This window comes from Hermetia illucens, chromosome 1 (assembly GCF_905115235.1).
Source record: "Hermetia illucens chromosome 1, iHerIll2.2.curated.20191125, whole genome shotgun sequence".
NCBI lineage: Eukaryota > Metazoa > Arthropoda > Insecta > Diptera > Stratiomyidae > Hermetia > Hermetia illucens.
In genome coordinates this window covers 204,208,030-204,221,906 of record NC_051849.1, presented here as the reverse complement: position 1 = coordinate 204,221,906, position 13,877 = coordinate 204,208,030, and the positions used below count along the sequence as shown (strand labels likewise).

The 13,877-nt window shown below is 42.7% G+C and overlaps 1 protein-coding gene across 1 annotated transcript in view; it reads left to right on the top strand.

Moving 5' to 3' along the window:
- LOC119647247 (probable G-protein coupled receptor CG31760) overlaps nucleotides 1-13,345 on the top strand; it is a 178,263-nt gene extending 164,918 nt beyond the window's left edge. Inside the window, exons 10-12 of the mRNA XM_038048125.1 lie at nucleotides 4,553-4,802; nucleotides 5,328-5,572; nucleotides 12,953-13,345. Coding sequence (XP_037904053.1) covers nucleotides 4,553-4,802; nucleotides 5,328-5,572; nucleotides 12,953-13,010 — 553 coding nt within the window. The 3' untranslated portion in view covers nucleotides 13,011-13,345. The remainder of the gene's footprint in view (nucleotides 1-4,552; nucleotides 4,803-5,327; nucleotides 5,573-12,952) is intronic.
- The last annotated feature ends 532 nt before the right edge of the window (nucleotides 13,346-13,877 follow it).

Here is a 13,877-nt window from a genome sequence, read left to right as displayed (position 1 = left end):
ATTTTCGACCCTAGATAGGAGAAATTATCAACGGTCTCAAAGTTGTATTTTCCTATCCTTATTCTTGATGTTGTTGGATGGTTGGTTTTCGGTGCTGACATTGCCACCATATACTTTGTCCTGCCTTCACTGATGTGAAGCGCCAATCACCGCCTGCTCGATCTGGATGAAGGCAGTTTGTACGTCTCGGATGGTTCTTCCCATGATGTCGATATCGTCACCGTAGGCCAGTAGTTGGGTGGACTTAAAGAGGATCGTACCCCCCGCATTTACCTTACCTCATTTTCTCGAGGGCAGGTTAAGAAGGACGCATGATAGAGCATCCCCTTGTCGTAGACCATTGTTGATGTTGAATGGTCTTGAGAGTGATCCTGCTGCTTTTATCTGGCCTCGCACATTGGTCAGGGTCAGCCTAGTCAGTATTATTAATTTCGTCGGGATACCGAATTCTCTCAAGGCCGTGTACAGTTTTACCCTGGCTATGCTATAATAGGCGGCTTTAAAGTCGATGAATAGATGGTGCAACTGTTGTCCATATTCCAACAGTTTTTCCATCGCTTGCGGCAGAGATTTGCCTGGAGTGAAGCCTCTTTGGTATGGGCCAATGATGTTCTGGCTGTATGGGGCTATCCGGCTTAGCAAGATAGCGAAGAATATCTTATAGATGGTACTCAGCAATGTGATACCTCTATAATTGCTGCACTGTGTGTTATCAAATGCTCCTTCCATGTCCAAAAACGGACACAGTGCTACTCCCTTTGTGTTCATGAGATCCCGTACTACATCCGCCAACTGATGCAGGACGAATTTGGGTGGATCGTCCTGCCCGGCAAGCGTGCTGACCTGGATATAGCGAATTTCACATTAGAGCGTTAGTTCTAATATCGTTTTCTATGAACTCCTCCACCGTTGACCGATGTTAGGCAGATTGGTCTGAAAGATTTAGGGTGAAAAGGATCCCTTTTCCTGCTTTCGAAATAAAGGTCATTCTTGCTTGTCTCCATGCCCTTGGTATTCATCCTAAGGATATGCTATAACTTACCGATCTCAGGAGAGATCCTTAAACTATTTCTAGACCTCTCTGGAGTAGCGCTCGGAAAATACCATTTACTCCGGATGATTTTTATGCTTTAAAGTTCCCCACTGGCCATTTTTCTCTAGCTTCCGAGGATACTTCCGTCGCTATTCTCCGATTCACTTGTTTCCCATTTCTGTCCATTATTTGGGTGTCTGAAGACTGCGATTGTCATTCGCCGTGGGGTAGGACCTTGGCAAATGAGTTCTGAGAAGCAGATGTACCCTGTCCCCCTCATTTTCGATAAATGTTCTATCCCCTTTCTTCAGACAGACAGAAGATATTACCCTGTCTTTGGCTATAGCTTTATATAGCCGGGATACTTCTGTGATTTGTTCTATGACTTCAGAGAATTCCCTGAAGCTGGTTCATTTTGCTTGTCTGATGGCGTTGCTATACGTCTTTAGTGCTCTTTTGCACTTCTGCTAGTCCCAAGTGCGTTTCGCTCAACCTGCTTTCTCATTCTGGATAGGTTGCTGTCCTATCAGGGTACGTCCCTTGATGATTTGGCTGACAAACAGCTGGCCTCATATGCGTTAATGATGACTCTGTTGAGGCCCTCAATTCCCTAACAAACCGCTCATTAGAGTGGTCCCTAGAACGTGCAGCACTCTTGCTTGGTGTTCATCACAAACTTCGCTTGGCTAACGACTAACTACAGCGGGTCCGGGTGTTGTTTTCTGAGAATTATAATGATACCATGACTGCCTCTCGAGTTCTTCCCACAACTTCCAGTGGGACTTGGTCTCTGAAAGACAAATGTATTTTAAGTTTCTTTTAAGAATGATGCAAGCTCTTGGTTTTTCGTAATATTGAATATTGTATGTTATCCTTGGATGTTGCTCTTGCAACTACTGTAGATGCAGCTCTGGCATGGCGGACGTTTACCTGACCTATTTCAGTGCTGTTCATCGACTGATTGGAGCTCTTCTCCCTGTTGGAGTATAGTCCTCCACCCCCGACATGGCATTTTCTTGGGTTTTGCTATCTGGCTTAAGCCCTAGAAGGCCTGGGTTTTCTTCTCCTTTTCTGTGGGCAACAGGTTCACCTTCTTGCTTAGTAATGCATTTTCGGCATCTAAGGCTTCCGCGATTGATTGACGAAAGGCTTCATTACTGGGGAGTAACGTATCAACCCCAGAGAGAGATAGGGTGACTCCCAGAAGGCTGTATACCGTATCAGTCCATCCTGCAATCCCCTGCTCGACCTCCGGAGCACGAGTTAGTAGCTTAACTATTTTCACTTAATGGGTTAGAGGTTTCAATAGACTTTGGTTTTAGTAGCAATATTGGGAGCTTGCATCCTCTCGTAAATTGCTTCTTCAGTAAGTAGATTCTCCTTTTGACCCCAACAAGATGGCAATCTGGTGGATCATCCTTATTTATACCCACTGTAAAAAGAAACCAACACTTAGCGAGCTACCTTGGTGGGGTGCGTCAATTACACATTTTTTAGCAAACCATAATTTATAGTGAATACTTGTATCACTTTTTCCAGCAACTGCTATGCCGGGGACCCACTAAAGCCTGTGTTAACTTTCTGCTAGAGAATATATGGACCAATATTCAGAAGATAGTCATCTATTTGTTTTCCCAATACCGAAAATTCAACAAATGATTAACTAGTGATCAAGTAGGTCGTAATTTCGCACTGGCGAAGGAGAAGATGTGAGTTAAACTGAAATGAGCTGACAAATAATTGTAATGCATTGTAATATGTTGTCCTGGAACTTGACTCCACCTGGCTAATTAAAAGTAGGAACGTGGGGTTTGGTTTCGAATTTCGGTGTAGGCCGCCAGAGAAAGCACTTTTTTAAACGATGGTAGTTCGGAAACGTCCTTCAGCGTCAGCAGCGCACCTTCCCACATATCGTTGACGGAGAATTAGAACTATTTGAGCCACTAGATCGTGCTTTCGCCTGCAAGATTTATCCATAACATTTTACAGTATACAACTATCGACTCAAAGCGTAGTATATTCCTTCGCGACGATGCAGCTAGGAGAAGTTTCCTCCTAAGCTGGTCGTACTGTTCTGTATCACAACCGGATGGATTGATGTCGTCATACCAGATCCATCCATCGGCTTAGCTATTGCTAACCTCCTTGCCCTCTTTGCAATAATTTGAACCAAAGAGTTTATATCCTCAGAAGACCGCTGCCGCTTTGGTTTCCCCTTAGCCATAGATGCCCCAAACGATTAAGGACTAGGACTAGGTACCAATAAGCTTGGCTCCCACTTGAACAAGTGGAGAATCTTAGTCTGGACTCAGGTTCTCCATCGATGAGCTCAGAGTTTCCCCTTCGTTCAAGGTTGGATCGTTATGACCGAATTGCTGTTGTTTTTTTTCCTACTTTAGGTTTTTAATTTTTTCATAATTGGCTGCCATGCCTTTGTTTTGCCGAGGAAAATAAGACGATCTCGGCAGAGCGTATTAACTGGGAGTCGCCTGGTACCCAGAGGAGTTCACCCTTCATGGCCACATCTCAACTCCTGTGACCATTCAACCCTCGGCACGGCAGTCACACCTTAGCTTGGAGTTTTGATTACCGCTTAGCTTTAGGTGTAATCTCTGGTTTCGCGGAGGATCCTCCAAACTGAGCTCCCTCACCATGACCAGGTAAGTAATCGTCGAGGGAGACGGGGGAGCCGTATGTAGTCGGGTTCCCAATTTTTCTCATCATGAGAGTTCTTGCACTTTTCTTTCCGGCTAACCCCTTCCCATTTAAATGGAGGGCATGCCTTCCATGAGGGAGCAGGAATCTGGTAAGGCCTCGAAAATCCACGATCTTATTGCTCCCTGTCTGTAGGGTCTTACCACTTGTGGAGTCTATCTTCTCCTATTCCTGTTTAGGTAATCTTAGTATAGCACTAAATTTTTGCAGGCAACCTCACTATGACAAAGTAGTATCCGAAAGGAGGAAGAATTCCTTAGTTATCCTTCTAATATTCAAAAGATACCCTGTAAGTAAGACTCTTCAATTCTTATCGGCAAAATTATAGGTTTTTAACTAGTATTTACCCCTCCCTTTTCTCTGGAGCATTACACATAATATATACTTTCCATAATTTGTCTTGTCAAACATTTGTTACAAAACGATGCAATTGGGTGTATAGTCAGTTAGGTCAGCTCATTTAAGGATTATTCCTCCAAAGTGCATGACATATCCCAACAAAATTTCTATTCCAAACAAGCTGATTGCCAAGCATATTTCATTCTTTAATAATCCTGTATCTATCGCAATTTTTACTTCTCATTTTATGGTCATAAAGTTTCATTAAATTCCCATAAAAGCCCACATGTGTCCTCAACAGATCCTACCCACATGCAAGCTACTTTATTCCACCATAATTTTCCTCCTTAACCCCGTTTTTCGTCCTACTTTCTTTTGTACTGTTTGAGATATACTAGGGGTATCCCATAGTCTATCGATTCCTTGCCATATATAAAGTAAAATGCTAACTCGCCATTATTTCAGCTTATTCATATTTCCACAAGCTGGTCCGGACATTAAGTACTTTCTCGGATTCGTCCGTACCCAGCTTTCGACAACTGTGACAATTGCCTTAGTGTTTGGGCCCAAAGTTCTACGTGTTCTACGTGGCCAAGGCGATCAATGGGACAATAAAGCACGTGTCCGTAGCATAACGGCATCGTTTTCCCTAAACGGTGTAGGTTTAGTACCCGAAGATTCCCCCGATTTATATCAGGAGAATGAGGAGTTGAAGGTAAGTGAGAGTCAAATGTATTTATGGTTAAAATACTGCTTGTTGTACAAGGACCCATTCAAACTCAAGTGGATGACAATCGAGGCGAAGGAGATGGAGTCAAGTTTGGTAGGAACCTGTTTGAAAAAATCAGCAGGTAAAACCTTACACCTATCAATTACTCCATTCAAGAATCACTCAAGTCAAGGATATTCAAGGAGTCATGAATTCGTCCGCAGGTTCAGATTCTCATTTGAAAAGATTTCAGTTTAATTCCATATATCGCAGGGACATATTATTGGTAGTGAAAGGATGCAGACGCTGCTCTCTAGCAAACAATCCTTAAACTGGAAGTCCTCGTAAAATATCTTATTTAGAGTGATTGAGTCTTGGGGACTATAAAGTCCTGAAGAAGTGAAATTCAATTTATCGGTCCGATATCATCGTAGAACCTCGGATATATCTTTATAATAATTTAATGCTCTTACCCTAATATATCAAATTAATTTATTAAACCATTTCTACCCCATGCCTACCATCACGAAGGAGGAGATCCAGAAATTAGCCCATCAGATTGAATTCATGAAAACGGTTCATATGCAAATGAATAATAGACATCTAAAGCCGAAACCTGGAGGGTATTTCACAATCACATCGACATCTTTTCAGAGTCCTTTTGGTAAGAGCGTGAGCGCCCAAACACAAACTTCCAACAAACCGTCTCAGCCGAATAGTTGTATAAGTGACGATGGACACAGTGGATCGAATAGTTTAGGAACCAATTCCATTGGGTAAGCTCGATAAGAAGTTTATATTGAGTTATTACGTTATGAATACAACTTGATAACAGCAATTGGGGAGGATTGAACACATGAGAATCCCTGAATTGATTGATAAGATTTGCAAATTGAATTTGAAGTAGATTTCGGGTGTCTCGATGAGATCGCCTTAGGGAACTCTTCAGAATTTGATTGATGTTAGTTTAACTTCGAAAGCTATCAAAGAAACATGATTATAGATGAAGATTAATCATCTCATTTCCATAGGTGTGCCCCTAAAACTCCGGTTGACCTTTCAGAAAAATGATCAGAAAATTGTTCAATGCACTATAAAAGATGAATTTCCCCAAATATATGCTAACGATTGATAAGTCTATTTTAATTAAAAAAAAATTGAGAAAAGTTCAGCTCTAAACCGGACCCCGTGAGCGAAAAGCCGCGTAACGTGAACCAAGTGTTGAGGTGCTACAACAAATCCCACTCCGGGGGCAAAATTAAGCAGAGGACGAGAAAACAGCCGCCCGCTACCGAGGGTGAATTGATGCTTGTGAAGGGAAGCAAGCGAAGGAAGAATAACACCAGTCCCCTCCCTAAGGATGCCCTCTTCTAGCGAGAGGACACAACTACGCCGGAGTTTGCTGCGTCCATGGACTCTGAGTCCGATTCTTCGCAAGGCTCCCAAAAAACCGTGAAGGAACTTTGATCTACGTTGAAGAGATCCAGGAATCTGTCTAACTCAAGAAAAAGAATAAACGCCTCTTGAGGAAATTAACTGAGGCCCTTGAGAAAAACAAGTCCTAGTAGCGGTTAATCCTGTGACTTCAAGCTACAATTGCCTCTTTGGAGGCAACGTTCAAGCGTACCTTCGAAGAAGCTGCCTCCCGGCTTCCATTCCACAAGAGGAACCTGAGATGACAGATTTATCTGCCAAAAATAAAGTTCCGATTCAACCCCCAAAGCCAGTCACTATCATCAAAGCTACACCCGTTCTTTCTACTTCCAAGACACCATCCGTACATCCATCAACAACAGTGCCAACATCGTCGAAAGATTCCTCCACTCGTGGTTATTGAGCCTCTCAATAACTTCAATTGGATTAAAGACAGTATTTCCCGTGCCCTCCCTAACAATTACCTGATTAAAAAATTAGGTAATTCTCATCAAATCCCAACAAAGACGTCTAAGGACTACTCTATGACTAAGAAAATCCTGGTGGAGAACAAGAACAAATTCTTCACCTACACTCTCCACTCCGAAAAAATTACAGGCCTCATTCCCAGAGGCCTTGACGATTCATTCTCACCTACTGAGATTACTGAAGAACTGAAGACACAAGGAGTGATCAACGTCAAACCTTTCGTCACAACTTGGGCGAAGGCCATGAACGTCCAGCTAGATCTATGGCTGGTCACCTTTGACTTATCGTTCTCGAAACAAAGATTTCTGGCATCAGGACTATGCAGCACACCTTGGTGCGATTCGAGACAATTAAACAGGTGTTGCAGCGTAAAAACTGCCAAATAGTGGGTCACGCAGCAACAAACTGTCACCTTTCTTACCGCTGCATGAAGTGTGACCACTTTCATGGTCCAGGCGAATCCTCCAAAACACCTGAGCAAGCGCCAAAGTGCGTGAACTGCAAGGCAACTACCACCTTGCAAACTACCGTAGCTGCACGATGTTCATACGAGTTGTGGCGAGGAGAAATACTCGAAAACTAGCAACACCCTCCAGTCCTAGTTCAACTCCCAGAACAACCACGAATCCCGCTTTCGCACGCCCATCTGTGTCCTTCACAGATGCCGTGCGGTGTAAAAACCCGTCTTCTTCATCATCTCAACGCACAAATCGCCCGAACATCTCCAACCCCGATTTCCTTAAGTTTGCCAGGAAATCGCAGGAACTGCTGAAAATGTTCAATGGTTGGTATCCTAATCCTAAATTGAGTTGAACCTCAACTTATTCATCGGCCGTACCCGCGGGCACGAACTCGAGCTATTTCTTAGCGGGCATGTGTGTGAAACCAGGCTGCACTATCAACATAGGCACATTTTCCCAACTGACCGTCCTCAGCCCAATCCTCAAGGCCGAAACACCTGTGGTGGAACCGCCATTCTTATTTCTGACTAATTCCTTGCCAAACAATTTTTCCCTCTACCCAATAGCTTCAAATCTATTAACGTTACTCGTATTTACTTAGAAACCCAATCGTCCTTGGTATCAATTTTTCGCACTACAGCCCTGCCCTTCCCTCATTTAATAAAAGTAATTACCATTCCTACCTCGACCACTTCCTAATCAGCAGGAATCTAACCCTAACGCAATCCCAGTACTTATCCCTTCCTAGAAACAGGCCCTGAAATCAGTGACTACGATGCCCTGGTCTTAGATATTTCACTCTGCGACGCGACATCCGGCCCTCTCCAACCTTAGTCCCTCACTTTCAGAAGGCGAACTGGAAACTCATTAACTGAACACTCAAATCCAAATTTGTACCTCTCCTCTTCACTTCCAATGGAACAGTTTCCAAGGATACTATAGATTGGACAGTTCGTCAATGCACTGAACTAATTCAGCAAGTATGTGACGAAGTGGTACCATCTCGTTCCCCCTCTTCCTCCTGATTTCTCTGCTCGAGGATATCAAATACAATCATACCCTAATGCGGAGGCTATTTGGAAATAGATACTCTCCGCAATCCGCTCCTCTCCGTGACGAAATCCTTTAATTTGACAGGTCAATCCACGATAAAATTTTAACTCTTTATACTAATTACCTCCACAAATGCCTCTCCAGCATAAAACTGAATTCTGATACCTCCAAGGAACCCAGGAACTTGCCCTCGTCTAGGCAAATCGACCCAACTCTTGGGTACAGTACCTGTAGTTCTTTAATTTCCCGAGCCTGTAGCTCATAGTTCACTTTCTTCTCCACGTATTTCTGTTTGATGTTGCTGTTATGGGAGATAGCAACATCAATTACATACGCGGAGCGACCCGTCTTGTTAACTAACAGTACGTCAGGCTTGTTATGTTGAGTATGGCGATCATTCAGAATTTGCCGGTCCCAATACATGTTGTAACCAAAGCTATCAAGTACTGCTTGCGGCCCATATCGGTAAATCACACATGTTCCCACGATCAACCCATGTTTGTATGCAAGGCTTTGGTGAATCACCTTACATACGTCATTATGTCTGTCGTGTAATGCACCGGTACCATTACAGTGTAGTCAGAAATGAGATGGCTCAACGTCTCCGCCGAACCACTGGTAGTTCTTCACCTGCTCTTTCATTATGAGCTTTATAAGCTCGGGTGGAGAGAACGCCATCATAGTCTCTGATCGTTACCCTATGCGACTCATTCAGGATATCGTTTCGGAACTGGCTGGCTGACGCGTATTTTCAAAAATGGAGTTTCTCCGTGATCTTTACCAAATTCTCATCGTAGACGCTGACGTTTCAGAAATAGCAGTTATCGCGCTATGTCCGCATCGGCACAGATATTTACACCTCATTTCACAATTTTTAACGATTATAGTCAGTACATCGGACGAGGTGAAAATCGTTGTTGACATGTTGTCTTGCCCACTCGACAATTCGGCGGCTCATTCCAAAATCTATAAGGAAGGTAATGTTTGACACATTCCATAATCTTTCTTATCCAGGAGGACCCTGCATTTTTGGGAGCGCTGCCAAGCATTCGTATGGCACGACGTTCGACAAGATGTAGGTCTTTGGGCCCGCATATGCGTAGGCTGCCAAAAATCCAAAACGGGAAGACATTCAAAAACCCATTCATACCCTGCATCAAATAGCGCAATTAAAGGATGACATCGTTTCTTGAAGGCTACCATCATGGGTTACGAAAAAAAACCCTTGCTAGCTTGAAGTTTTGCCTATGCAATTATTCGGGTGTCTCACCAGCGTAAAAGAGGATTTAAAGGCTTGCTCCGCTGATATGTTGTTTGCTACCCCCTAAGGTTACGAGTAGAGTGGTTTATGGATGACAACAATGACAGCGATTTATGAGTTTTCCTCAACAAATGCGTTTGTCCACAAAGATCTCAAGTCGTTCCCGCAAGCTTCACCACGCTATTAAACGAATTTCCATCACCGTAGACTGCTACGGAGTGGATCTCAATGACCGAAAAGTCAACATTTCTACACAAAGACTAACAATTGATCCTGATAATCTGTTACAGCATCCAGGACACCCTCAAGATCCTCTATTCCCGGCCAAACAACCTCATGATCTTAAAAATATCCCACTTAACATTCGACCAAAGCCGACGCAACTTGAAGACGATCGTCAATCAAATGCCCCGCTAACTGGTTTCCAACCGATACGTGCATCCTAACCTGTTAAGAAATACTTCACTTTCGATCAAAGCGAGGAACTGAAATGTTCAAAGGACCCGCCACATTCCCGAGCCCGGCTAGCATAGAGACAAGCAAACGCGTGTCGGCGAAACACTTCGATAGAGTTTCAGCATTTAGAGGCGAACCCTCATGGTCTATTTCGTCAACTTTTTAGGTTATGGGAGAGGTCTCCTCTCTTGATCGTCTGTGGCCACTCAGAATGGTCGTTTCAGCATCGGTCCATCTCCTTACGCCATTTCAACCGGGACATCCAGTCATAATACAAATCCCTTTACCGCCAGTTGGATTTGAGCCGCGGCCTGCCGTTTAGATTTGTGGGTCAGGCGGTGAGTTCTAAAATGCTCAGAAAACGTTGAGAATCCTCTGGTGTGACTGCGGTGTTCATAAGTGAAAACGTCACTAACCTAATGGAATGCTCCAAAAATAAGTTTCTAATTGTCGCTTCAACCATCCAATTAATCCAATTAATTCAATATCTTGTGACCGAGGGATCTGATAGTGGTTAAGACGCGCTTTTGCAGTTGAGAGAACAAAGAAAGTTACAGTTCAAAAGCAAAATGTTCAGGTACGCGTAGTGATCTGTTACAGTATTTCAACTAAAAACATCGTTTGGGTCCGTGAGACAACAAGAAGTAGTCGAAGATTGACTGGCTGCTCGATCTTATCGGAGTATCTACCAAAACTATCTCAACATTGGTGACCAAAAAATGGTCGTTTACATTTACATCAAATCTGCTTTTAAGGTGAGCCTCCGAAATACAGTAGAAGTATCGGCACAGGCACGGAGAGCGTATACGATCAGGAACTCGAAGTTAAATGTTACAATACAAAACTCCATAAGTTTATGATGTGGTTGCTCGTTTATAGGTGTGGTAACAAGATCTCCAAACAATCCTCAGAAGCATCCGGTTGAACCGTTGCTTCAGGAAAAGACTTCCTAATATGACACACCTGGGACAGTTTGGGTACCGTTTGCTTGACTGACAATTTTTCAGTTGTCTTCGGAATTTTTGTATTCCCGCCTGGTTACCATTTCTGTATGAGACACCCGCAAAAGTCCTGTTTCACCGCAGTTACAGCAATGCCGTCGTAGTTCTTGAGCATTCTCCATAGGCACTCTTTTGCACGTAACGCATCTAGACACTATCGAGTGATTTTGGACGATATTCTCGAAGCTTTAGCAGCTGTGATACTGCACTTGCTCCACTGGCGTCACCTTTTTGTGAGTAATCTTTCGATAACAAATGTACTTGCTCTCGAAACCTTTTAGGAGCGCTCAAACTTGCCTATAAAAAGATCAGATTGAAATTGATGGGGATGGGATTCTCTCTGTAGGGCGCCTTATTTTCCTGGTCATAAAATTTGAAACTGAACGAACTTTCAGAATTGGGTGCTCTGAAGTGAGTTCCCTCACTGTTTCTTCGAAAAAAACACGAATATTTATGGACTGAGTCCTAAGGGTTCCTTGTATTGCTTTGTCCTCCCCTTATGAAGCCCCCTCCTTCTTTGCAAAAAATTCAGACAGCCAGTTTTCGCAAGCCTCTTTTGAGGGCAATTTAGTAGCACCAAGAGCGTTTTGCATGGACCGGAAGAGATGGTAATCACTTGGTGCAAGATTCGGACTATACGGTGGGTGCGATAGGCCATCCCATCCGAGCTCCCGTAGCTTCTGGCGGGTCATCAAAGATGTGTGAGGCCGAGCGTTGTCCTGGTGGAAGAGAACAACATTCCTATTGGCCAATCCTGGCCACTTCTAGTCAATCGCCTGCTTGAAACGGTCGAGTTGCTCACAGTAGAGGACCGAATTGAGGATCTGGCCATAGCTGAGCAGTTCATAGTGGATGACTCCCTTCCAATCCAACAAAACACACAGCAAAACCTTCCTGGCCGTCAATCCGGGATTGGCGATGGTTTGAGCCGGCTCGCCGCTCTTCGACCACGATCTTTTTTCGCTTGAGATTTTCGTACGTGATGCACTTTTCATCACCAGTCACCATCCGCTTCAAAAATGGGTCGAATTCGTTCCGTTTCAGTAGTGAATCGCAGGCGTTGATTCGGTCCAAGAGATTTTTTTCCGTCAACTCGTGTGGCACCCAAACATCCAGCCTTTTTGGAATCAAATCTTCCGCAAACGATTCCAAACGGTTTTATGGTCTATACCCAGTTCCTGGCCAATCGAGCCAGTGCTCACATGCCGGTCTACTTGGATGATTTCGACGATTTTGTCGGTTTCTACGACGACTGGCTTACCAGTACGGGGTGTACCTTCGACATCAACTGCACCAGAACGAAATCGATCGAACCAACGGTGTTCTGTGCGAATCGTTACAGTATCGGACCCATAAACTTCACAAATTTGTTTGGCCGCTTTGGTTGCATTTTTACCTCTGAGGTAGTAAAAATGTAAAATATGACGAATTTCTTCCTTGGTGAACTCTACCTTTGACGCGCTATAAGTTGAGACTGAAACGTACGATCATAAAACTGTCAATGAGAGACACCTGTAGTCCAGATTGTCATTTCAAATCGCGATATAGTATGATCCGATGGGATACATAACACAAGATATGTTTAAGTGTAGCCATCTAATGACAAAATACGACATTACTTTTCTCCAACCTAATATGCCGTAATTGGAGGAATTGTCTCCTTTTTGGGCTTTGAGCAGAATGATTGATTCGTTGTGCAGAGGGCCGCTTTTCGCCGTACTCATTACCTGCCCGCGATGTCCACAAAAAGTGTGGCAAAAATAAAACTCTCTGGCCCTAAAGCTATGTGTCAACAGCTCCTGGGTAAGCAGAAGTTAGCTGCAGTCCACTTCTTTTTTTAAAGTGTGAAAAAACGGCATCTGCTTACAACGGCAGCTAGAGGCATAGTGAAGACATACTTAGTTAAATGTATCTATTAAAGCGCATTGAAAAATTTCCAGGTCTCTATTCAGAAAGGCTATAGTCAGAGCCTAATGAAATCTATAACTTCCTCACTAACATTCTATCTTTCATCCAATCTAGATACCCTGCTACAAGTATACCAATACAACAACAAAACAACGGAACAGAAAAAGTCTGACATGGTCAACGAAGTGGTAAGGATTGCTCATTAGTTTCAAATTTAGGAATGCATCTTGCAATGTCACAAATTAACTTCACCGAGGCATCATCGACAATATCATCACTGGACACATTGAACAACAATAATTTTGATGATGACATCTCATCGACGACAACAGCAGCCAGTAAAACATTGGATGTGAGATCGCCAATTATAGTTTGAAAAGTCAAATTAGAAAATGTAAAAAAAAAACCGCGAAAAATATAAAAACCGACCATAATCAATTATACAAGAGAAAGTGTATCTTTTGGTAAGTCAATGTATCATCATCATCATTATCCACGATTATCAAATCTCAGTGTGATCAATATTCGTTAATCTATGATTTCCATCAACAGTTATTTATCTTTTATTTTACTCGTGTGCAGTACGTACGTGTAAGGTATTCCAAAACTATGTAAATCAAAAGATATAAACAATAAATCGTTATAAAATAATACAAAAAATATTAAAAGTAAATTATAAATTATGTAAAAAAAAAAAGATACAAAATTTTGCAAAATGACCAGGAAATAATTTTTAAAGGAAACTCGTGTAAGTCAAGCTAATGAAATTTTCATTTTAAATTAAGCTTTATAAAAATGAAAACGGAAAAGAATATATCATCATGCGATGCTGTTCTTTGTTATAGACTTAAAGCTGTTCAAAAGGCAATGTATCAAAGTGTAATTATACCCACTCAAGATTGCTCTCGAGTGGAATAATCTTCTAAGGAAAATTATGGAAAGTGAAGTGAATTCATTATGACGGCGTCCATGGTTATCTTCGTAAAATTGCATTGCTAAGATTGTGAAACTAGAAAAAGCCAATATCCTTTGTGAGTTT